Raw genomic sequence first — 23,575 nt, 5'->3', positions numbered from 1 at the left:
ATACAAGTAGTAATTTACGTTAACTACTATATTAACATTGACGTCGCACCGTCGCTTAGTCAACTACGTCTAGTTGATCAGCTCCTGATTCTCCTTCAGGTCCTGTAACAAGATCTACCATTCGGGGGGAATGGCAGTTGGGACTACCAAAGTGAGATTTGATTACAAATCTTAGTAAGTTAACAAAAAACTTCCACACAAGCTAATGATGCATGCATGACAGTAAAAGCATAAATGCATAATCAAATTCATAAGTAATTAAAACATAACTTGGCGTACAACATAGCATAATTGACATAATTTAAATTGAAACATGAACTGAACTTGACTTGACATGAACTTGATCTGAAACTTGACTTTAACATGAAAAATACATACTCCACAGTTGTTGTGGCCCCATGTATTCTACGTGTAAATACATACTCCACAGTTGTTGTGGCTTCATGTATTCTACGGAAACTTATTCTTTAACTGCTTAAATACATACTCCACAATTGTTGTGGCCCCATGTATTCTACGTGTCACAATTGCTGTGTCTCACGTAGTGTATGCGCCACAATTGCTGTGACTCCATACATAAGTAATCAAGATGAAACGTGACTGGAATACGAAATGACTGAAGCCCTGACGTAACATAACGTGACTTGAACATAACTTGAAATACATGACCAACTTGAGATAGAAACATTTCGTAACATGGCATAACATATAATAGGCAACATATTTAACATGACATATTTAACATGACATACTTGTAATGTACAGTAATACATGACAGAATATATTATGTAACAGATAAAAATTGATGACAGAATAAATTCTGTATAATAGAAAATTACGTGATAACTTGGCATGGCATGACATATATGATAACATACATACATATACTGTAGTTCCTTTACTTAGCACACATACACAATAGACTGCTAGTAAGTTAAAAACTAACTTACCTCGATCTCCGCGTTTCTTATAAAACTTCAAGTGCGACCACGAGGAACTGTAATTAGTGATTCTAAAAGTTAGAACTAAATCACTAATAATTTAAAATATGAAAAATACTAACTTAAAGAGTAAAATTTTCATTTTACTCTCTACATATGGGAAAATGACCGTTTTACCCATAACTTAAGGATTTTGCATACTAACTCCAAAAGTTTCCAAAATTTACATTCCTCATGTAAATTTTGTCCTAAACTTAAATATCAACTCAGAAAAATTTAAAACAAAACACAACTATAAAGAACACACTATGGCCGAAACATCCATAGGCTATTTCCCTTGATTTTTTGTTGCAATTCCTTTCAACTTCAAAACTCATGCTTAAACCAAAATTTTGCAACAAACATCTTCCAATCCTAAGTTCAAAACCATACTTAAAACATCCATTTAGAAAAAGCTAATAATTAACACCAAACTTTTTGTAAAAAAAATCCAAGCACTTGAATCACAAGTTTTGACCTTAAATCAAAACATCACCAAGAATTTCAAAAATCAAATCTTACTTCTAACATATTCATAATATCATCCTAACATCAACCATGCTTTAAATCATCAAACTAAAGTCACCAAAATCACAAAATAACATTTGGAGTTTTTGATTTTACATTTAGTCCAAAAACAGAAACTTTTTCCTCAACTAGTTTTGATAAATCTCTTGATCTATGACTTATAAATATATGATCTTCAAACCAAACCATCACATGGTTTAAAAAGATGTCCTAAAACATATATAAGCTTCTAATTCAAGATCACATGGTTAGAAATTAACCAAAATATAAATTTAGCCAATAATATCCACACTTTGGCTTATTTGAATATCTCTTTGCATAAAATTTCATATCTTTGAAACTAACATCAAATATTTTCAAAATAATAATATAACATGTATATAAGATACTTAGGATCCTCCAATAAAATTATTAAAGTCATTAGAATAGGTTTAGACCACCAAAGAGTTAAACTTTCTCAAAACAGAAACTGTTTTTCTTCTTCCAGTTTCTAAGTTTCTAAATCTAAGAAAATCTTTCATCAAAACCTTTAATCATGCAAAACTCCTCAACCAATAGTCATATATACATGTTAACAATACTCCATAAAAATTTCGGACCAATATCTATCCATTAGCTTGGTCAAAAACTCCAAATTATAACATATTCTCCAGTTTATCTCCCAGAATGACCTTTTTATAGTTTACATAATATTTGACTGACCAAATGATTTTCAAATGGGGCAAATAAGATATCCATGTAAACTAGACTCATAAAGGAACAACTTATATGAATGAAACTTTATGATAAAATACTTACAAAAGCTTCGAAATGGGTATGCAAAAGACCTCCTAAAAGCTATCCGAGAGAGAGTGTTTGATATTTTTTCAATGGAAAGTGTAAATGAAGATAATTTCGTGAGGAGAGGTGGCTGGAGATACTTATGGATGAGATATGGAAGAGATGAGGCTGGAGTTGAGAGTTGAGTGTAGTTTTCTCCTACCCAAAATATCTATAAAAGATTATCTCATAATATTCTATTCAATAGTATCTACAAAAATCAACTTAAGATATTTTTATCTAATAATATCTATAAAAATCAACTCAAAATATTTTTACCCAATAATATTCATGAAAATTACCTTAAGATATTTCTTTTTATTCAATAATATCTACAGTTTTGAACAGACGTTTTGTCCGAAAATATGAAAAAATGTTATTGCGCCATAAGACTTTAAATAAGCCTCCGAGTCTAATGGTACAAACCATAATACATTTTGACACTTTTAACTATCTCCAATAATCAAAAACACACTTCTGATACCATAGTAAATAATAACACTAACTATGTAGTTAGACAAAAACCTATACGATTAATGGATTAGTGAAAATTTATGGGGTTTTCACGAGGTTCCTAAAGTTAATAGAAATTTCACAATTGAATTTCTAGCGGGCTGTTACAAGTGACACCTCCAACTCTAACTAAAAAATAAAATAAAAAAAATTTGACTTCGACTATATTTTGTCGGAGCCTAAGTGAAGTCAGATTCAGAATCAGATTTTTAGATTTTTGCTATACCCTAACTAAGAGGCGTCAAGCTTTTCTATAATGAACAATTTCACGTTGCCATTTGTAACGCAATCGAAAAGATTAGAAACTTAAAAAAATTTGTAATGCATCAATTTAAAAAAAAAAAAAATGTGGCAACCATACACTAAGAACTAACAAGTTCCACAAGAAAGAATTTCATGTTGCAATAAGGGCGATACACAACTTGGCAATTGTAATAGATAACAAATATATATATATATTCCATATCAAATCACGCTAATTTATAAATTTATTTTTATAAAATATTTTTAAAACTCTGACACTTTTGGAAAGGATTTAGTGTAACCAACTTTGATGCACTTTGGGTAACAAATAACCTGCAATAATGGTGCACCAAATTTCTATAAAGATACCTGGAAACCATGCATTAATAAGCTGTGTAGCTTTATCAAGATCATGAAGTAACCATTCTCTCTCTAGAGTCTTTTTCTCTTTACCGAGTACCCAACTGTCGGCATCCTTTCAGTTTCTCCACCCAGAAAAGGGTTGGAGCTTTGGCTCCTCTCGGCATCCTTCTGTCCGGCCAATACCGGAGTTGTCTATAGTAGTTTTTCTATTTATTTCATTGTTTTTCATCCATAGCACCAAGAAGTGCTAATCTACTGTTTATCGGCCTCCTACGACCACCACCTGCTACATTAATAGACTCTAGCCGCCGATCTATTTGACGATCGAAGAAAACTACTCAAAAGAGTAGTATGTGAGCCTCACGCAAGGCTCATACAGGCATGAGCTTTACACGCCGCCACGCCAGAGAACTTCTGTTGGCGTCACATGCGGCACCATTGAAATAAGTGGCTTTGAATCTTTTCAGATCCAACCACTATTTTTTTTTTTTCCATAGAGTGGCACATGAACCACACGTGCTACCATAAATAGTGAAGGTCTTATGTCGGCATATCGACGCGTCTGGTTGTTATGTTTATATGTTCTTGTTTTTCCTAATTGATGATCAAGACAAAGTGATTGTTGAAGACTTCTACAGTCAATCCAGACAAGCAAGCTGTAGCACACACCATCTTACTACGATTTTTAGTCACAGTTGAATAGTTTGTTTATTAGATTATTTTAAAACTGATTCAAATAGGTAGGAGCCAATTTTTGACTCAATATCCCTATTTTTTATTTTTATTGGTGTTGCGTTTGTTCGTTTTGGAATGATTGTTGGAGATTCTTACCTCATTAAATCTTGCATCATGTAACTCTTAGTTTATCTATAAATATGCTTGTTTAGGAAAAAAAAAAACTCTTTAGCTTTTTAAGAAAGAATTTAATACTGCCACTAATTATAATGCATTTGGGGAGATGGATAATTGATAAGTTGAAATCTATAAACTTTTATCAAGAAGATCCGACAATTAAACATTAAACTTACAAAATATGATCCTCTCTATTTTCACTCTAAATGAATAGTGTTTATTCAATATATTATATGAGGTATTTTAATAACCGAGTTAAAAAAAAAAAAAAATTGATTAGAGTGGTATGTAAAATGAACAAAGTATCTTATATTTGATATTAATTAGATATTATTCATTTGAGTGAAATGAAAACAACTCCTATCCAATCATTTTCAAATATAGACAATTGTAATGCATTGAAGGCTGCACAACCGATTTCATTATTTTATATAAAAAGAACCCAAATCTACCAAGCACACAGACTCGGTCCTACAAAATTAAAATAGAATAACTTTTTATCTTTATACAATATATATTATATCTATTTTTTTTCTTATAATAAATATGTAATGTATGGATGATAAATAGAATAATTTATTTAATTTAATAAAATTAAATAAAATAATAAAAAATAATATTAAAATATATAAAATTGTGATATTACGTATAAGATGATGAGTTTTATCCCTCGATAAAATAGCTCTCTCTCCTTTTCACCCATTTCATTCTTTTATATAAAACTTCCGTCTCTGAACTCTCGTACACATTACATTTGATGATTTTGATCTTACCAAAGATTAAAATTAACAATTATCTCTCTCTCGCACGCACATTTGGTCTCACAAAAAATTAAAATAACTCTCCAAAGAAAACTTATAATAAGCAATAGTTGATTTGTTCTCACAAGAAACTAATAAAAACTAAAACTATTGTTAAGCAACATGATTTTTTTTTTTTTTTGTTTTGTTGTTGTTGTTGAAAACCACCAAAAAGTACCTAGTCTGCTCTGCACCTTCCAAATTTCTAGCTCTGCACCGTTTATCTTTGCACCGTCCTATATAACTGTTGTAGCTCACTATTCTTTTTCAATATTTAGTAGATATTTAATAGAGAAAAAAATATAGTTGTAAGTATAATTATGCACTAATCTATACATCAATGTGATGTGATTGGTCAAAAAATAGATTTGATTAAAAACAATGTTAATTTAAATTTTAAGTATGAATAAATCAGTATTGGTACACAGATTAGTGCGCAACTGTACTTATATATAACAAAACTCTTAATAGAGTATCTCCTATAAAACGAGAGCTCTTATGTGTGAATTGTAGTGTGTGCAAAAATAGAGAATGAACGTGAGAAATTTTGAGTATTTGTAATCTCATTTAAATACTAAATTTTGGTTCCAATGGATATAGATAAATTACTAAATCATTTAAATATCGTCTTGTATAATTTTTGGACAGTTTTGTTCGCAACACTTTTAAGTTTTCAAAATCTTAAATACATGTACGTACTGTATTCAAGTTCTCACTAAAACTCGGAACCTTGCATTGGATCTCGACAAATTAATCTATAACTTTTCCAAGAGCTACCCCCCTTTTTTTTCCTCACAAAATCTTCTAAAAACCACAAAATATTAATGTTTTTAAACTCGGGACACCTTTTTCTATCTTCTCTTGACCCTTGAGTTTATATTGCTCTAATTTTTTATTTTTTTATTTGTTATGTATATCTAATTTTTTTAATATGCTATTAAGTAGTTTAATGGCAGCTCTATCTATCAGTTATTGTAGAAGATCAATGAATTGGTTAGATAGGTTACACCTAAAAACGAAGACTCGTTTGTTATACACACACACACACGCGCTACACCAGATTGGGTTACGTTGTATTTTTTTCTTTATAGGAAATCCAGCCACTTTATTCATCAACAAAAATATTACATATGTGTATATTCCAAAGAACTGAGGCTAGGAAATCTGTGTTACGTTGTATTGGTCGTTGGAAGTGTTGACTGATTGGTTTGGCTTGCTTGTTTCTTTTGTAGCTTGGTAGTCGTATCTCGATCCTTCCTTGAGAAGATGTCACCCTTTTATCCCAAGGAGTTCTCCATCCACCGATCCAATATTGTCGTTGGGCAACGGCATTAATAAGGGATGCGCAGTAACATTAATATGCCACTAATCACCTCCTTGGGCAGCCATAAAGACCAATAAACTGCACACAACTTGCAAAATTTACCCATGCCTTTAACTAGAGCTTTATGTTGGGCCATGTGTCCAACACATCCTCATCATGGGTTGGGCTTTATGCCCCATGTTGGATGGGTTTGTTGGAAAAATGGTTCTCCTTAAAACAATTCAAACTCGAAAAGGCATCTTCATTGCGTCTGGAGAATGCAAACAGGTTGTCCATAAAATTGTGGCCTAAATGTGTACGTTATACTAACAAAAATCACAAGTTCATATTACATTTACGCGCAAACACACATACAAAAATCTACACCAACACAATGTATAATGTGTTATATTGCTGACAATTCATTTTCCAATATTCATATTTCATTAGCTTTTATGGGCTGATGATATTGTTGAGAATCGAGTTCTCATGCCCCACTCCCCATGATCAATGGTCATTACTCATTATAGGCAACTAAGAGACAGTTTCAGTAGCGAGTGCAATAAATTTTGAATGAAAGAAATACAAGAATTAATTAAGGTGGATTTATGGTAATAATGATGAAGTAACGGTGTAATTAAGGTGGATCACCGGATACCGGCAACAATAATTAATGGTTCGCATGGCATGCGCACATTTCTCTAGTGATGATCCTAATAATAATTGCATGGATCGATATTATTGCGCGCATGGTAACTAACCATGCGTACTAAATGGAATTGGAGGTAGCCCATTTTGAGTAGTTATAATGATTGATTTTTGGTGAATTTGATTGGGAGATAGATCATGATGACCGATGAGAATGCATGGAGACTGAGAGAGAGTACTATGCATGATTGCATTAATATTTAACGGTGACAACAACGTTTGTATTGGTGGCTACCATCAATGGTGGGGGGACATTGACAACAATATAAGTTAACCTTTACTGAACATGACAGTGAAACAGCGTAACCAGGACAAAACAAAAAAAGAAAAAAAAAATAAAATAAAAGAGAACTTTTTGTTGGGTGACTTTCTTTAAGCTCTCCCGCACTGTAAATTCAAGTGCTTACGAGAACTTGACAACAAGGGTCGTATCTTTGATTCTAATTTACTCTACACCCTTCCCATTTAGCTCCGCTCACATGATGTTGGTACCGCAATGGCACGTACAAAATTCTTATAACATAAAAACATGTCTAAAAAAAATGGAAATGCTTGGGGGAACGTTGCAATGATTCGAAATTTGAAAACAGAGACGAAACAATAAAAGCAAAAAACAAGCAGGCTGTTGCTCTGGACAACAACATGCAAGTCATATATGTAGTAACAAATAATAAAGAGTTGGATGCAAATAAGGTGGTGCCTTTTGAGAAAATCTTGACTCTCAACTTCCTGTATATATTTGGTTGATTGATGATAGGAGCTGGTCGTTGCTGCATTTAGCATTAATTCCTTTAATATCTGAGGAGGTACTTGCCATATTATTTCCTCTCAAATAATCCCAGCTGGCCGGCCATGTTATTTTGCCTTCATGTCGTTAATATAAATCTTGTTATCAAAATCATGTCACAGTTTTTTTTTTTTTTTTAACTTATAAAATGAAAAACAAGTACTTACTTCTCACGTAAATAAAATAGAAATCTCCAAATTCAAAAAGCTCTAAAATCAACAGCACTTTCAAAGAGTTTTGTATTTATATTAAATTATAGAGCAGGTATATTTTATATTACCTGATATTAAACTGCATACTAAAAACTAAAGAGAGCTCCCAAAAACTCCTAGCCAAGCCATCTTCTAATCATCCGGCAATCAAACCTTAGACGTTCAATGACAAAAAAACCCTCTCACATCTCACACAATAAACAAGTTAGCTAACACGTTAAGAGAAATGATTAATTTGTACAAGTTTTATGTAAACTCTTGTAAAAACAGTAAACCTTATCTTAAAAAAATATAAACAAAATTATTTTTTACTACTGAGACTCACATTTTTACAAAAATATTATATAAAACTTGCATGTTTGAGATTTTTGCCTTACATGTCACATGACTCAAAACTTTAAAGCAGCAGGGTTGAAATAGTAAATAACAACCTAAAATGGCCACTGGCAAGACGGCCCAGACCTCAGGAACGAAATCACCCAATGAACTGTCTTTCTATTATTAAAGTCAAAGAGTCAAACCCCATTTTCTTTCTAATTAATTATTACAATGGTTATTGAGGTGTCGCTCCTCATTATCTTGTTCTTTTTCTTTTTTTCTCAGGGAATTTGAACTGCAAAGGCCATCCCGCTCGCTCTCTCTCTCTCTCTCTGGCCTTCTCTCGAAGCTCTCATCTCTGTTCTCTTGGAGGAGCTTACAAGATAGATTCAGGTCAAACCTTCATGAATCATGCATTAATAAATTTATAAATGCATGCATTTACGTATGTGTTTGCTTCCCCGTACTTTTTTTCAAATTTTCAAATTTTGTTCTATTGAGTCAGAGATCGACTTGTGTTTAGTTGGTTTCTTATAGTTTGTCATATTCTTCAACTTCTGGGCCGTGGCGTTGATGCCTCTGTTTGCTTGATGAGAAAATGCGGGTTCATTTTTCTTTAGAATGTCAGATTCTTGAAATTCCGGGGCGTGGATAATATGGTTGGTGATAAAATGCACGAAAATAAAAAAAAATTCAAAACTTTATAAAGCTTGGAATTTCTTTTTTTATTTTCCTAATTGTTTGGGACTTCCACTCTAGCAAAGACGATGCAACAATCGGAGTTTTTTCCTCTCCGGGTAAATACAGAGAAGTTGAACTATTTTGGATCCTTTAAATACATGTTGTTCTGCGTATCGTTTCTTGGATCTCAGGTCAGGTGTGGATTTTGTTTTGTTCTTGTTTGTATATTCAAGGTTCAAAAATTGTTACCGTTTATTTCCTGCACATTGACTGAGCGACCACATCAGGCAGCTGTTATTAACAAGGTTTTGTCGGCCTTAATTCAGCTACTCATTTCAAACCAGTCACAATTGTTGAATTGAGTTGAACCCACGGGACTCAATAGATTTTCAGAGATTTGAAAGGACTTCAATGATTAGTGGAGCTTTAATTTTCCATATGTAATTAAAACTAATAAGTTCCATGGATCTCTACTGCCACAGCGAATCAGAATCTGATTATTTGCTCCATTTTTATCAGGAAATTGACTTCTAATGGCAGTTAAAATATATATTTCAGTAGCCAATACTGCATGTATTAACATCTAGATTCCAGTTTTGCCATGACTCTTCAGAATCAGTTTATCATATAAAATACTTGATGTGACTGCAAGGGAACATCAATTAGGAACTTGATAACACTTCGGCTGTTTGGCATATATTTTTACCATGAGTTAAGACTAGAAATGGTTCGTCTTTGAAGTTGCATTTGAAACATATTCCCTAAGATGAGCACATGTTCTTTGTTTACAAGCCGTTTTCTGCACACATAATGCCTGCACAGCTTGCTCTCAATTTTTCTTTGCATTTATTTTGTAATTATGTTTCAGGCTTTGTTCATATGGTTTCAAGTTAATACTTTGAGCTGTTCTTCTCTGAGGCTTTTAAACATGAGGGAGAAAAACCTTGTTACTGCTAAGGGCCAGGAGCCAACCGTTCCACTTACACGCGCAAGGGCTGCTGCCTTCCTTGCATCTGGAAAGTTGCCTTATCTGAAAGCTCCTCTACAACTAAATCAGAAGCGAGCTCCTATACAACAAAATCAGAAGCGAACTTTGCGAGGAAATCCAAAAGGTGCAGACTTGGATGAGAACAGCAATCATGCTCCCACTGATGCATGTCTTCAGCGCAAGAGGAGGGTTGTGTTGCAGGATGTCAGCAATATTTGCCACAAAGGCTCATTTGGGAGCTGCTTGAATGCAACTAAAATTCAGGTCAATATTCCATGTAATTTTGTTCATGACCTCTGTTCTTATAAGGAAATAACAACAAACTTATGTTATCCAATTTCATTGCTGAGTTTGGCAGCTTGAATATTAGCAAATTTCAGATAGTTTGAGCCAGAAAATATTATATGATTTTGAGTCTTTCAGTAGTCGATAATGTATTAAGTTCAAATTGATTTATAATCACTTTGGACGTTCTATTTACTTGAAAATTGCTATTTGTTTACCTATAGAAGAAAAGGAAAATCGCGACATGTTGCAAGACTTAGCAGGTAGGTTAGGGTATTTTCCAAAAGCTTTAATTTACTCCAGAACCTGAGTTACGCTTCCTTTTGTCCTGCTCAATGTCAGGCTAAGAACATCAAGCTGGTTAAAAATAGTCGGGCAAACATTAGCAAAGTGGGGCCTTCAGATGCTACAGAAGGCCCACATTTTCAAGCTGGTGCGAAAGCGAACCTTCTTCAAGAACCTAAATCAAGAGAAGTTAGAAGTTCAACTAATTTTGAAGAAAAGGTGCCTCTTCAGTTAAGTAGCATAAGGGACTGTGGCATAGACGATCATCTACTTGAATATCAGAGTTTTGGAGTGCCTTCACACCCTCAAAGTTCCCCAAAGAAAGGTTTTGTTGTCTATTTCAATTTTTTACCTCTATGCATGATAACCATTACTGACCTGCAAATTACCAACTACATGCCAATTTGCGTAGACTGCAAGAAGAGATCCATCTTGGTGGGAATCCTGTGTATTGATGTACTTATATTTTAAAGTGAGACGTGAACAAACTCTGCTGGTATGGTAAGCAGAATGGACTGATAATGAAGTATAAGTGACATTCATGATCACGATCATGAACTGCAATGTGGAACTATAATCCAGCAGTAGTTAATAAAGCGAGAGCTCAAAGGGTTACATAAGCTCTTAAGGCTTAACCTGAGCTGATTTTTCGATTTTATATATTTGTTCCCTCCTATGTGAAATGTGGTCTTAGCCAATTGTACCAACCAATCGCAGAGCAGACTTAAAAAATTCACACCACAGATATGGTAAGAACAATTCAAATAAAAAATCAGAGAGCTTAAACAAGTACGAAACTTCAGGTTTTATAGGTTCACTTCCTAAAATCATCATATGGTTTGCTGGTCTTCTGCAGTTCCAGGGTCTCAGAGTAACCTATAACACTAAACCTGTATAATCTATAACAAAGAGTAGACTTGGGTTGTCAATGGGACTTGCAAGAAAGAACTGTTTGAACCTTTTTTCTCCTAATATTTTTCATTTTTGCTTAATTATTACCCTTTTTTGTTTGGTTTTTTGCTTTACAATAACTTGCCATTATTTAGTATTAATCATTTGTGGTACAATCAAACCATGAAATAGGAAAACTGAGTGATAATTTTTACTTCCTCTAGTACCATCTATTGATGTTACTTGCAAGCTTGTTCTTTGCCAGGCCATGCATCTTTCAAGTGAGTGATTTAGCCATTTGATATTTCAGTGGGTATGGTTTCTCTAATATTATTGATAATACAGTAATAAACTTGGTGCATATGGTTTCATCTCAAGGCTGAAGAATTGCTTGTTAAAAGTAGTATTTATATTTGGTTCTTTCATATATAGCGTCCTGTTGCAAACAATGACATTTTGTTAAATTTTCAAAGGTGGCTTCTATGGGGACGTCATTATATCAAGCAATCCAGACGTTATAAACATTGATGCAAATTACATGGAACCTCAATTATGCAGTGTGTATGCTCCTGACATATATAACAATTTACGTGTAGCTGAGGTTTGTGATATCGATACATCCTTTTTTTTGCCATAACCGGTTTCCATTTTTATCAATGCCAAATAGTATGCTTGTGATTTGTTAGATTAAGACTTGGTCAATTTTGTTTGTAAGCACTTGTCTCCAAAGATAGTGATAAGATAAAGAAAAGGGTTGTTTTATTGTAGCAATCTATCCTGCACCATGGAAGTATTTGTTATTTGCATATAAACTATAAGTGTTTACAACTAACACCCTAATTCGAGATTAATTTACGATGTGCTTCCTGCCACCTAAATTAATTTCTAACTTTTAAAAATTAGGGGTGGGACAGGGTGAACATTGCAAAGTAATCTCAAAATAATTTATAATTTACTGTGGGAATTGCAAATGATCTCATAGTTAGGATGGATAGCTGCAATTAACCCCAAAGAAAATATATTATGAAATTTATGACTTGCTAAACCTAGAATGGTAAGAGTAAATACCTCAGATCAAAACCAGGTAACACAACATAGAATTGTTTGTCTTATATGCATTTTACTCATTTTTGTTGCTGATCAATATCATATAAGTATACCTGATGCTTACTTATAGTCTCATCAATTGTTTCTATATAGCTTGCTCGGAGACCATATCCTAATTTCATGGAAACAATGCAGCGAGATATTACTCAAAGCATGCGAGGGATTCTGGTTGATTGGCTTGTAGAGGTCAGGATCTTGTCATTACCCGAGCTCTCTTATTTACATCGTCTAAATACACATTCTTTTGTGAGGTACACATCCCTGGGCTGTAGTTTTTGAAGCTATTGATGATTTCTTATGGTAAAAAATAAAATCTATTGATAAAAAGTTAGGTGTAGCCCAAGTACACATGAGGATGTTGATGATAACTTCTAGCTTAAACTCAAGTGCAGACCTTGTCATCAAAGGGATCTCCACCTTTCTGTACTTCATAATTTATGGTCGATTTTCATCATGTCTATCTTAAACTTGTTTTTATTGGTTTAAAGTGAATTCTGTCATTATTGACGGGTCACATTTAAATCTTGCTTGAATTTTATACATTGTAATCTATCTATATTAGGATTAGCCTTTATAGTTTATCTTTGGCTTAATTAATTGTCACTGAGGCTATGTTGCTGTACCTTTACAAATGTCTTGTACACTATGCTAATACTTAGGGTTCACAAGATGTAGCGGAGATCTGAAATATCCTCTCTCTCTCTCTCTCTCTCTCTCTCTCTGGTCCAAGAGTTTTCTGTAAACGATCTATTGAATGATAAATTTTGTTGTACTTTTTTTTTTTGAAGTTTGATTGAGCCCATATTTGGATTTGCGACGATTACTACAGATCTCTTTATTTAGGCTGTCTTCTAGTACATATCTTTGCGCTTGCATTTAAAAGCTGCAACCTAATGTCACTGATACTTTGATGGCTTGGTCTAGAATTAACTGCATATTGTTGCATTGTGTCAAAGATTGTTGCAGAGGGAATATGTTTCTTATGAAAATCACATCCATTTTGTTGCACTTATTGCTGCTAGTTTATATTGTCATTGTTCGAATTATTTTTGTAATGTAGCTTAACATTCACAGGGCACACTTGATCAATCAAAATAATGGGCCAATGCTTTTAATTATGTTTTTCTCGTGTATCTCCTTTAGTTTGTGTAACTAGGTGGATACATTAGGCTTTCTTAATGACTATCAATGGCATAATCTTCTAGTTTTCTATATTTTGTGAACGAAAATTAAACTCCTCTGAATCAGATAAATCCTGGTTTCAGGTATCTGAGGAATATAAGTTGGTGTCAGATACGCTTTACCTCACAGTTTATCTCGTTGATTCATTTCTGACTCAAAATTATATTGAAAGACAGAGACTTCAACTTCTCGGCATCTCTTGCATGCTAATTGCCTCGTAAGCTCCCTTATCTATAGCAGAGTTATAATCTAAATTTTAGACTAGAATCTTAAACCAATTAGGATTTGAAACTTCCTCCTTTTATATTTGAATAAATGGATTTTTTTCCATTAATCTGGTGATATCATGTAAAGGTTGAAAGTTTTTATGACCTTTGCAGTCCTTTATGTTTTTGACTTGTCAGACACGAAAGTTTTCTGCAGGGGGTGGATGCAAATAGTTTGAATGATTTTTCAGCTTGTAGTATCTACTGATTATGGTTCTCCACTTTGTGGTTTGAAGGAAGTATGAAGAAATTTGTGCACCGCACGTGGAAGAGTTCTGCCTCATTACAGACAACACTTACACAAGAGAGGAGGTATGGCCTAGTTCTTATTGGCACAAAGAATGCTTAACTCAAAATCAAACAATGATGAAAAAAAAAATGATGATGAAGTAAATGCTACAGCTCAAAACCTGCTGACCAAAAATTACCATCTAGTTTTATGTTTTCTATCTATTCAAATTTTCCTAGAAATCAGTTTGTTGCATCACTTTAGGTCCTAACAAATTGACGTTATTGTTCATTTAGTTTTCTTTTCTTTGATGGGATAATTATTTTGTCCATTTATAATTGATTTCCTAATACCGTTTGAAGACAAATTCTCTTATAATACTGATATGCTGCAATGGCTGCATAGAGTCATGCCAATTTAGAGAAAGGGAAAACAGATCATAGATTCCATTTTGGCTTGAGCTTTCAATCACCATCAAACTTGAAATTTATGTTGAATTTTTCTTGGGGAAATATAAGTCTCCTGATGCATTGGATCTCAGATTTCATTAAAATGTTATCGGGGTTTGTAGGAAATAAAAATTACCTTACACTTAAATAAAAGGGGGACAAAAATGTCCTGTCAAGGGGAAGCGACTCTAGAAATCATAATTTAAGATGCATTTTTTTACTCATTCTGATTTATGGTGATGTCTATTAATCCTTGTGCCCATCATCTCTACTGACAGACACTATCCTATTCTTCCCATAATAGTTTCAACTTTTACATCCAGGTCACAGTTGTAAACCTAATAGAGATTTGGATATTTCAATCCAATGTGAATGATAAAGAGATGGTCTTTTTCAAGTATTAGAACTTTTAGCTCGCTGGAAACCTGTATCAAGGTTTTTGGTTTTCATATATTTCGTCTGCCAAATTTTTTTTTTAGCTGCGTTCTGAGTAGAGCATTGGCAGGTATTGGAACTGGAGATTCAAGTGTTGAAGTATTTTGGCTTCCAGCTATTTGCTCCCACTGCAAAAACTTTTCTCAGGTACTTCAGCTTACCCAACGTTGACATCCATATTGCTGATAGTTTCAGTATTTATTTTCATATTCCAATGCATTTCTGCACACTTTTTATTTTTTCCAGGAGATTTCTTCGAGCAGCACAGGCTTCTTACAAGGTAACGTGGTTGGTTTAAGTCAGTCCCGGCCTTTGAGCTGGAAATGCTACGCACTGTAGAATAATAAAAAACTAATTTGTCCATATCGAATTGAAAACTTGTAGACCCCTAGTCTGGAGATGGAGTACTTGTCCAACTATTTAGCTGAACTTTCGCTAGTTGACTATGGATTCTTGAATTTCCTTCCTTCTGTCATTGCTGCATCAGCTGTGTTTCTTGCCAGATGGACGTTAGATCAGTCAAATCACCCATGGGTTTGCATTTTCTCCTTTATTTATTTGTTTACTTTTTGTAGAATAAATTATATGCTGGAAATGTGACTTCATTTATATACTTGCAGAATCCAACTCTAAAACACTATAGCTCTTACAACTCATCTGATTTGAAGACCACAGTAATTGCCATGCAAGATTTACAGTTGAACACCAACGGTTGTCCTTTGAGTGCTATACGCATGAAATATAGGCAACAAAAGGTAATGAATAGTAAAAAATAAATGCAGAAGTATTTGGGACATAGCATTTTGAGAAGAGTATCATTGATTCATGTTGAAGGATTAGTTTTAAACACAATATTAGAATTTCATTAAGTTCTCTTACGAAGTTCTTCTTGTTGTAGCAGTTCAAATCTGTGGCGGCTTTGTCGTCCCCAAAACTGCTTGAAACACTATTCTGAATATATACTGGCTGTTGGATCTTTACAGCAAGGGACTGCTAACAGATACTAATACTTTCCATATGAAAGTATTGTCTGGGTTTGCCATTTACTCCACGATGTTCTCCCTGATGTCTAATCTTATTCCTCTCATCTCCATTGATATCCTTTCCACCAAATTTTTGAGTCTTTGTTTATAGATTTTGTGGCCTCCGGTTGGGTTATTATAAAACTGCTTTGTGAGCTTTAGTCAGAGAACTAAGGATGTCTAGCCCCAAAGTCTGAAATCGAGTGTATTACTGTGTCACACCGTTCGATTCATATAGTTCGTCATCAGCTGTAACCAAGAGTTAATTTGTAACCATGGCAGCCAAAGCCTCAATTCAATCAACTAATTTTCTTTGTAATTGTCATTTATTCTTCACTTAGAATTTTAATGGTATCTCGAATATCTCTGCAGCATTATTGGAACCTATTTGTCTGATGCGTATGGTTTCTTTTGGTTCTGGTTTTCATTGCTTCCTCTGCGCTAGTGATTTAGTTTGGAAAAAGAGCCAAGCTACTCTGCCGCCTCCCATTGACCGATTCCTCTTACGGCCGCTAGGCCAAAAAGGCCATTTGGATGGGATTGAATAGAATGGTTTTGACCAATCCCTCTCACTCTCAGCATGGTTTGTGACCAATAGTGGTAATTCTAATGATCTCTTCTTGTGAAGGATAGGCTTAGGAATGGCAGTTAATCATATCACAATAATTTTACAATGTTTTGAGCTGAAAAAGAACAAGATAGCATCATCTCAATTGGCACAAAGTAGGCTGTCTCTTTTGCCTCTGTTCGGGACTCCATGAAATCTGTTCAAATCAGCATCTGCTCCTACAGGTTACAGCGCTTAGTTTATCAATAGTTGCGAGCAAGGCTGCAATCAAAAAATTATTAAGCATCTAGAGTGTGTGCTATGTCACTATGTAGTAATGTTATTCTATTGTAATCAGTTGGCATTTTCCATGCACTATTTTTTTTGAAAAAATCTCGGAATCGTGTAATGTCGCCAGTGATTTATGTGTTTTTTGGTGGTCATTTAGGTTTTTCTGTTCGAGGGTTGGAAGCTTGGTTTTAAACCCCTTCCTGTAGAAGTTGTCAAAAGCGTCAATCCACACGTTAGATGCATGCTCTTACATGCTAGTCTAATAGGAGTTTTCACAGCAAAAATTAATGTTTGATCACAGAAAAAAATATCATTTATCATACTTTAAACTATTATCTTTTCAACATCACGTGACTTCAAATGATTAATAGATAGGTAAAATAATCGACACTTTTTTAATCTTTTAACGTAATATTATGAATTAATGACCAAAGGATGTTTAATAAAACAATAAAGAGTAGTATTAATTCGAAGATAAATATGAAAACCCAGATTCAGTATGGTTTTTTTTTTTTGGGGGAGATCTATTTATCATCGTTGGATCATCCATGTATGAATTAGTTGGACATAAATCATGGAGTACTGCCATCTGCTATCAAAATATACGGATTTGCGCTTGTTGATTTCCTGTTTATTTAAATTACATCAACTTCGAAAACAAAAACTCTCATAAAAAAATCAAATAGACGGTATAAAGTCTGTGAAAGTATTACAATCCTAGCGTCTCTATGAAGAAGTAACAGACCCGAAAATGAGGAGAAAAAAAGCCCACAACATCAAAATATTTAAACTGGCACTACGATGCAACTAGTAGATACAGAAATCTCTCCTTTTCCAAAACTTTTTTCCTATCTAATCCTAACTCTTCATCAAAAATAAATATAGAAAGGTATAGAACAAGGAAAAAAATAGCCTCTGTTCAACCAATTACATCATTCCAAGGATCGATATTGATTCTCTAAGGCTTCTTCTCTTTATGGTTTTTCTTAACTTGTGCTTGCAGATTGTTGAGGTGTTCTTGGAGCTGCGTCAAAAAACACGCAAAAAAAATCAACACGTACATACAGTATGATATTGGTTCAAGAATGGCTATGATCTTAAATCGTAAAAGACATGTAAAGCAAGGTATGTAGCCCCAAGCACGAGATAAAAAGATTACCAAGTCCAATTTCCTCTGAGCTTTTCATCAATCTTAGCCGTTTGCATGACTCAACAAACATTCTGAAGATCAAAAGGGGAAGATCAGTAAAAAAAATATTAATCACTTGAGATTTCAGGACATCCTCGTCGTGAGACACGATGAATCAATTCATTGATGTTGTACAAAAGTCTGGTTTGGAAACTTACTTCCACGGTACATCTCCAACTAACATCCAGTCACCATCTTTGTCCTCGTAAGTAGGCACATATTCCACCCCATTTGCAGTGTCCATAAGCTTCTTCTCATTCAAATAATTACCTACGTACAGCATAAATTCACCCCCCAAAGATTAAGTTACCACAAATATATATTCTACATAAATCCAAATATATAGAGCTGTCGTATGTAGTACCAATTTAGAGAAATATATACTAATGGAATTAATACGTACGAATAGTCAAGCAGGAGAACATGTTGTCAAAAGCACACAGTAGCTCCTGATAGCTACTGTACATTTCTAGATCCAGTTTTCTTAGAAAAGGAGCTCCATCCACAGCCACCTTTACGAACTTGAAACTCTTCAACGCGTTCTTCCTAAATTCTCTCACCGGTGGCCACCCCACTATCTGCGCCCTGAAAATCGGTAACGGTATAAAACTTAATTAATTTAAAGGTTGGTGCAGTTCTATACATGCAATGCAAACCTATCTTAAGGCATGTGTAGCTATTGCCCTGGGAAAATATATATATATATATATATGCTTTTCAATTCCAAAAACAAAAATACATGTAACTTGGTTAATTCTCTAAAAGTAATAAGAAAAAAAGACTTTCGAAAAACTTAAACATGATAGCATATATGAGCAAAAGATGATTTTTTTTTTCATATATATATATATAAATATCTTACTTCGCTGCCGGCGGTTTTACAGCCAAGGTCTCGTTTTCTAGCTTGTCACAACATCTGTCATCATGTTCAGGAACATCTGATGATCTATCATGATTAAGATCAATAGTCTGCGAAAATCCACGTTTCGTGCCCGACTTTGCTCCGATCTCTGTATCTCCCCGTGTCTCGCCCGGCATCCTTAAGGTCAGCTCGGTCTCCTTTAGATTCAGTCCTGTGGAACCGGATTCCGGCAAGTGTTTCCTATTTTCCGGTGACATTTTTGTCAATAGTGTCACACTCCGCGGGGCTGATAACTCTCTTGCTGTTCTTTTTACCCTGGTGCTAAAGTTTGAGACCCAGAATTGTATGTGACCAACAGGTTTGGTCGTGTGCTGTATATATAATAAAAAAATGATCAAGCTGGGAGAATCTGGCCGGCAAGGGTAATGGACCAGTAAAGAATTGACACGTTCAGTTTAAGAACGGTTGCGATTCGTCTTCTTCCGTGACCGTATCTGATGGAAGTGTGTGTTCGTGATTTATTTGCATCAAAGTCTGTGCCCTGTGTCGGTTCGGGTTCCAGTCTTTTTCATTTGGTTCGATGACCCGCTTTGTGTTTGTGATGGGATCTTCTAAGCATATACACAGAAAAGAAACTCCCGTGTACGTGTACGTGCGGAAGGTGTGGGACACACATGTTCCCCGTAGTCGACTTTATGTGAGCCCATGTGAAAAAGCCATATGAAATTTCAGTCGTGGAGGCCCCACGCGACATCCATGTGATGATGTTGGTTTGTCGGCCAGGTTGTCTCTTTTGAGCCACCGGCACGTGGCGACTTGTACTGGTTCTAGACGGGGGCTTCGAGACACGTTACCGGTGATAGTGAGTTTGAGTCCCGCGTCATTAACCGGGTATTTCGGGTCCTAATGTCTTCTAGTTCCTCTTGCCCGTCCCATCAGACACGCTAAAAAAAAATGAATTATTTCTCCTCTCTCTCTCTCTCTCTCTTTCTCACTGTCGTGCAGGATGATCAACCGCGTCAGATGGAATAGTTGGGACTTGGGACGGAAGTTGAGGGAACAACATAATTTTAAGCCTTAATAGACTATTAAAACCTTCTTTTTTTTTTGAACTATTACAAATCCACTTGCGAGAAGTTCTTTAGAGAGTCTATATGGTATATATACAACCTTAAAATTAATTGAGATTTTATCCAAACAAACCTGATACCAATAAAAAAATTAGCATGAAGTGACTTACTAAATTATTTTTTCCTTAATTGGAGCCCAGTACGGCTCATTCTTTTAACATATTTTCCAAAATTAGGAAAAGAGGCAGCAAATACCGATAGACGTAGATGATCATTTGTTGCAGTTAGCTAAAGCCCAAAGGAGTGCAAACCAGACAATATTATAAATTGTAGGGCAGACATCAATTGATTCTGCATATATACTACTCGAACAAAAGCTCATGATCACGAAATTTATGATCATCATCCGTGTCTCCTCGTGTAATATCACTTTCTTGATTTCTTAAGATCACACGTAATTTTCTTATATAAAATTATTTTTAGGAGTCTTTTTCCCTTTTATTTTTCTAATTTTAATTTTAGTTCTGTGAGCAAACTAAGAGAGAGTAAAAACATGAGCTTCAAAGACAGAAATGGCCATGGGGTTTGAAACTTTGAAGATGAAGTTAGGATCTAACCGGCCCCCTGCCTGCATACCCGTCTTGTGAGAAATAATATTCATGTTCTTAATTAATTCCTTCTTCACCGGGCAATAGATTATATTTGGAAATTAATGTCCAAAGGAAGGCTGTACGTAGAAGAAATCAAGTTTGAAATTTAAATCTATTGAATCATTTGGGTGGTAAAGATCGATGATCGATAAAACTTCGTGCTTTTTAGAGTAGCTAGCTCTGATGGTCAAGATCCAAATTATTAATTATTTAGTCAAGATTCAAGAATGTACGCAAGCTGGCTTTTATTAATTTCATGGTCGAAATGAAATTAAGTGTAAACTGATTTGAAAGTGGAAACCACTTTTGTCTCCTAAAGTGCAGACGCTGATTTAATACTGACCCACTGCCGTATGCGAATTGGTCTCCAACAATTATTAATTAAGTATAATTTTTCATATATGCATGTATATGTACGTTATAAATTCATATTAAAAATTAACAAAATGATAAAGTTACTATTAACTAACAACTTGTATAATAATATTATTTTAAAGAATAAAACTAAGTTAACTAACTTGTCCGTTCCATTTGACCACTTATCAATTTTATTTTTTTAAAATTTTTTATTTAATAATTAAGAAATTAATTTTTAATATATTAATATATTTTTTTATTTTTTTAAATATTTAAATATATAAAAATAAAAATATAAAAACTTAAAATTGTGCTGGCGGCATGCCCAGTAGTTATTGCTGGGCGGCAGCCTAGCATGACTTTATTTTAAATTTTAATTTGACTTTTACTTATAATTTGATGTGTTTAAATATAATAAAAAATAATATTTTATTTAAAGCTGTCTATAGATTATAAATAGATTGTTTGCTTACAAAGTAATAGTTATATATATATATATATATAAGTAACATGATATTTTGTGATGTGAATGGAATAATACATTTATTTAGAGTACGTACCTTAAGATTTCTCCATTTGGCTAGCTATATAGATACTCAAATTAATTTTTTCCACATGATGCTGGTGCTTTTTGGTGTTTTACGTGCTTTCTCTCCGTCTTACGACACTGCCAATTCATGATGAGCTTCTTCTCGATCCGAAGAATTTCTTACTTTTCGTTGCTTTTTTCCATGTCTCCCCTTTCGTGTCTGTTAAATACTATGAAAATTTGGTGCTTGTGATTTAAATTCAACAACTGCGGAAAAGTGCATGCATGCATTTAGGCATACTGAAGACTTATATATATATATATATATATAGAGTATTGGACTTGGTTTAGTCTTTGTTCTGCATTTATGCGCGCATTGACTGTAAAGATTAAGACGGGAAATAAATAGCTAGTTTCTTTCTTGGATCCCCCGCATGCATGCAGTGGATATATATATATATATATGGCTAAATATTGGTCAAGCACCAATTAATATTTTTTTATGATCAGTTGCAAATGTGGGTTAATTGATCAAGTACTGTTGGTTGATTAGAAATAGAAACCGAACATTACTGACTATTCTTATGCAGACAAGAACTCAATAAATAAGATTTTCAACTCTCAGATCGAACACATTAATCATCACTATTATATTCTACACATGCATTAAATACGCTTTGATGCACCGGCTAGCTAGCTAGCTAGTGGAGGGCCTCATGCAACGAATTTTGGAGCCCAGACTACTGATCATCATACATATGTGTATGTGTGTTTATAATTTGCAGGGAAACACATCCATTCCGTATAGATGCATGGTCAAAGTCTTCACAACAACGCGATGATCAGTTGCCGTGCACTTTGTTTGGCATCTTGGGTTGCTTTTAAGATGGGGCAACTAGAATTAATCATTGAAGTTTGAACATCGTAAACCAAACTGACCTGATACGTACAACGGTAGGTACGTATTAGGTAATTAGTTAGTTAGGTTTTCGTATATCTAAACATGATAGAGAATGCAGATTTGATTCTGTACCGGCCGGCCAGATCAATTAATAAACTGTATATAGATATATATAGTCGATCGATGTTTAGGCGCTAGCTAATCATGTGCATATATTAATTTACTAGACAAAAAGAGTTCATGATGTTTGTGCTAATTAAGGACATGATGAGAACATGGGCTTGAATTGGCTCTAGAAATTCTCCACTTCCAGTAGTACCACTACTTATTCTTTAGTTAAAAAAACATCAACCTTGATATTATTTCTTAGATTAATGAGTTAACAAGCTATATATTCGCCTTTGGATGAAACAAAAAGACAAATTAATATATATATATTTGTATTCATGCCACGTTGATCGTCTCTTCTATTAGGGTAGCTTGTATGATTACATATTAAGAAATAATCTAATTATAAATTAATTACATAAAAGTGATCTCACAAACTGATATGACTTAATGATGTAATTTGTCAGATTATAAAGTTATTTTTATTAAAAACAGATCTGATGAATCACATTAATTAAGTGATCAATTTGTAAAATTAATTTTATATAATTTATTTATGTCTGTAGAACTCCTCATGTGTATTTATTAGTTCAGGCCCAACGATCATTACTATGGGAGAATTGATCAAAATATGACATATAATACACTACTAAGTCAAGACAACGTGATTATTAAGCATGACATGATCGGCATATATATACTGCGAAAAGTAAGAGATTAAAATTATATACAATGTTGAAAAATGTTCCTTCTAGATTCTAATTAATTACAGCATGACTACTGCATTGGTAGTCTATACATAGTGATTCCATGAGGAGTACTAGG

General features: G+C 34.0%; 2 protein-coding genes across 3 annotated transcripts; one reads left to right on the top strand and one right to left on the bottom strand.

The window, feature by feature from the left end:
• Positions 1-8,661: 8,661 nt before the first annotated feature.
• LOC122282787 (cyclin-A2-4-like) lies at positions 8,662-16,629 on the top strand. Of its 2 annotated transcripts, none has more exons than XM_043094822.1 (12): positions 8,662-8,819; positions 9,976-10,359; positions 10,723-10,990; positions 12,030-12,157; positions 12,757-12,849; positions 13,929-14,062; positions 14,348-14,423; positions 15,295-15,371; positions 15,471-15,504; positions 15,609-15,758; positions 15,845-15,979; positions 16,126-16,629. In XM_043094822.1, exons 2-12 carry the CDS (start codon positions 10,036-10,038, stop codon positions 16,177-16,179), a joined length of 1,473 nt encoding a protein of 490 aa, XP_042950756.1. In that variant the 5' UTR covers positions 8,662-8,819; positions 9,976-10,035; the 3' UTR covers positions 16,180-16,629. The 2 variants fall into 2 exon arrangements, with proteins under 2 accessions (XP_042950756.1, XP_042950755.1); XM_043094821.1 differs by having other exon boundaries at positions 16,123-16,629.
• Positions 16,630-17,674: 1,045 nt separating this feature from the next.
• Positions 17,675-19,504, bottom strand: LOC122282796 (auxin-responsive protein IAA1-like). The gene is made up of 5 exons (XM_043094831.1): positions 19,136-19,504; positions 18,677-18,858; positions 18,432-18,543; positions 18,244-18,305; positions 17,675-18,108 (listed from the first exon to the last, which is right to left on the bottom strand). The coding sequence occupies exons 1-5, from the start codon at positions 19,390-19,392 to the stop codon at positions 18,071-18,073; spliced, it is 651 nt and encodes a 216-aa protein (XP_042950765.1). The 5' UTR covers positions 19,393-19,504; the 3' UTR covers positions 17,675-18,070.
• Positions 19,505-23,575: the final 4,071 nt, after the last annotated feature.

This window comes from Carya illinoinensis, chromosome 1 (assembly GCF_018687715.1).
Source record: "Carya illinoinensis cultivar Pawnee chromosome 1, C.illinoinensisPawnee_v1, whole genome shotgun sequence".
Lineage (NCBI taxonomy): Eukaryota > Viridiplantae > Streptophyta > Magnoliopsida > Fagales > Juglandaceae > Carya > Carya illinoinensis.
This window is presented reverse-complemented; position numbering and strand designations above follow the sequence as displayed.

What these genes read in the sequence shown, in the direction of transcription:
- LOC122282787 (XM_043094821.1), top strand. Translation starts at nt 10,036, where the DNA reads ATGAGGGAGAAAAACCTTGTTACTGCTAAGGGCCAGGAGCCAACCGTT. An exon ending in TCAAAGTTCCCCAAAGAAAG is followed by an intron (nt 10,991 to 12,029) that starts GTTTTGTTGTCT and finishes AAATTTTCAAAG; the next exon opens with GTGGCTTCTATGGGGACGTC. An exon ending in CAGCACAGGCTTCTTACAAG is followed by an intron (nt 15,505 to 15,608) that starts GTAACGTGGTTG and finishes GAAAACTTGTAG; the next exon opens with ACCCCTAGTCTGGAGATGGA.
- LOC122282796 (XM_043094831.1), bottom strand. Translation starts at nt 19,392, where the DNA reads ATGTCACCGGAAAATAGGAAACACTTGCCGGAATCCGGTTCCACAGGA. An exon ending in GTAAAACCGCCGGCAGCGAA is followed by an intron (nt 18,859 to 19,135) that starts GTAAGATATTTA and finishes ACCGATTTTCAG; the next exon opens with GGCGCAGATAGTGGGGTGGC. An exon ending in CTCAGAGGAAATTGGACTTG is followed by an intron (nt 18,109 to 18,243) that starts GTAATCTTTTTA and finishes TTTTTGACGCAG; the next exon opens with CTCCAAGAACACCTCAACAA.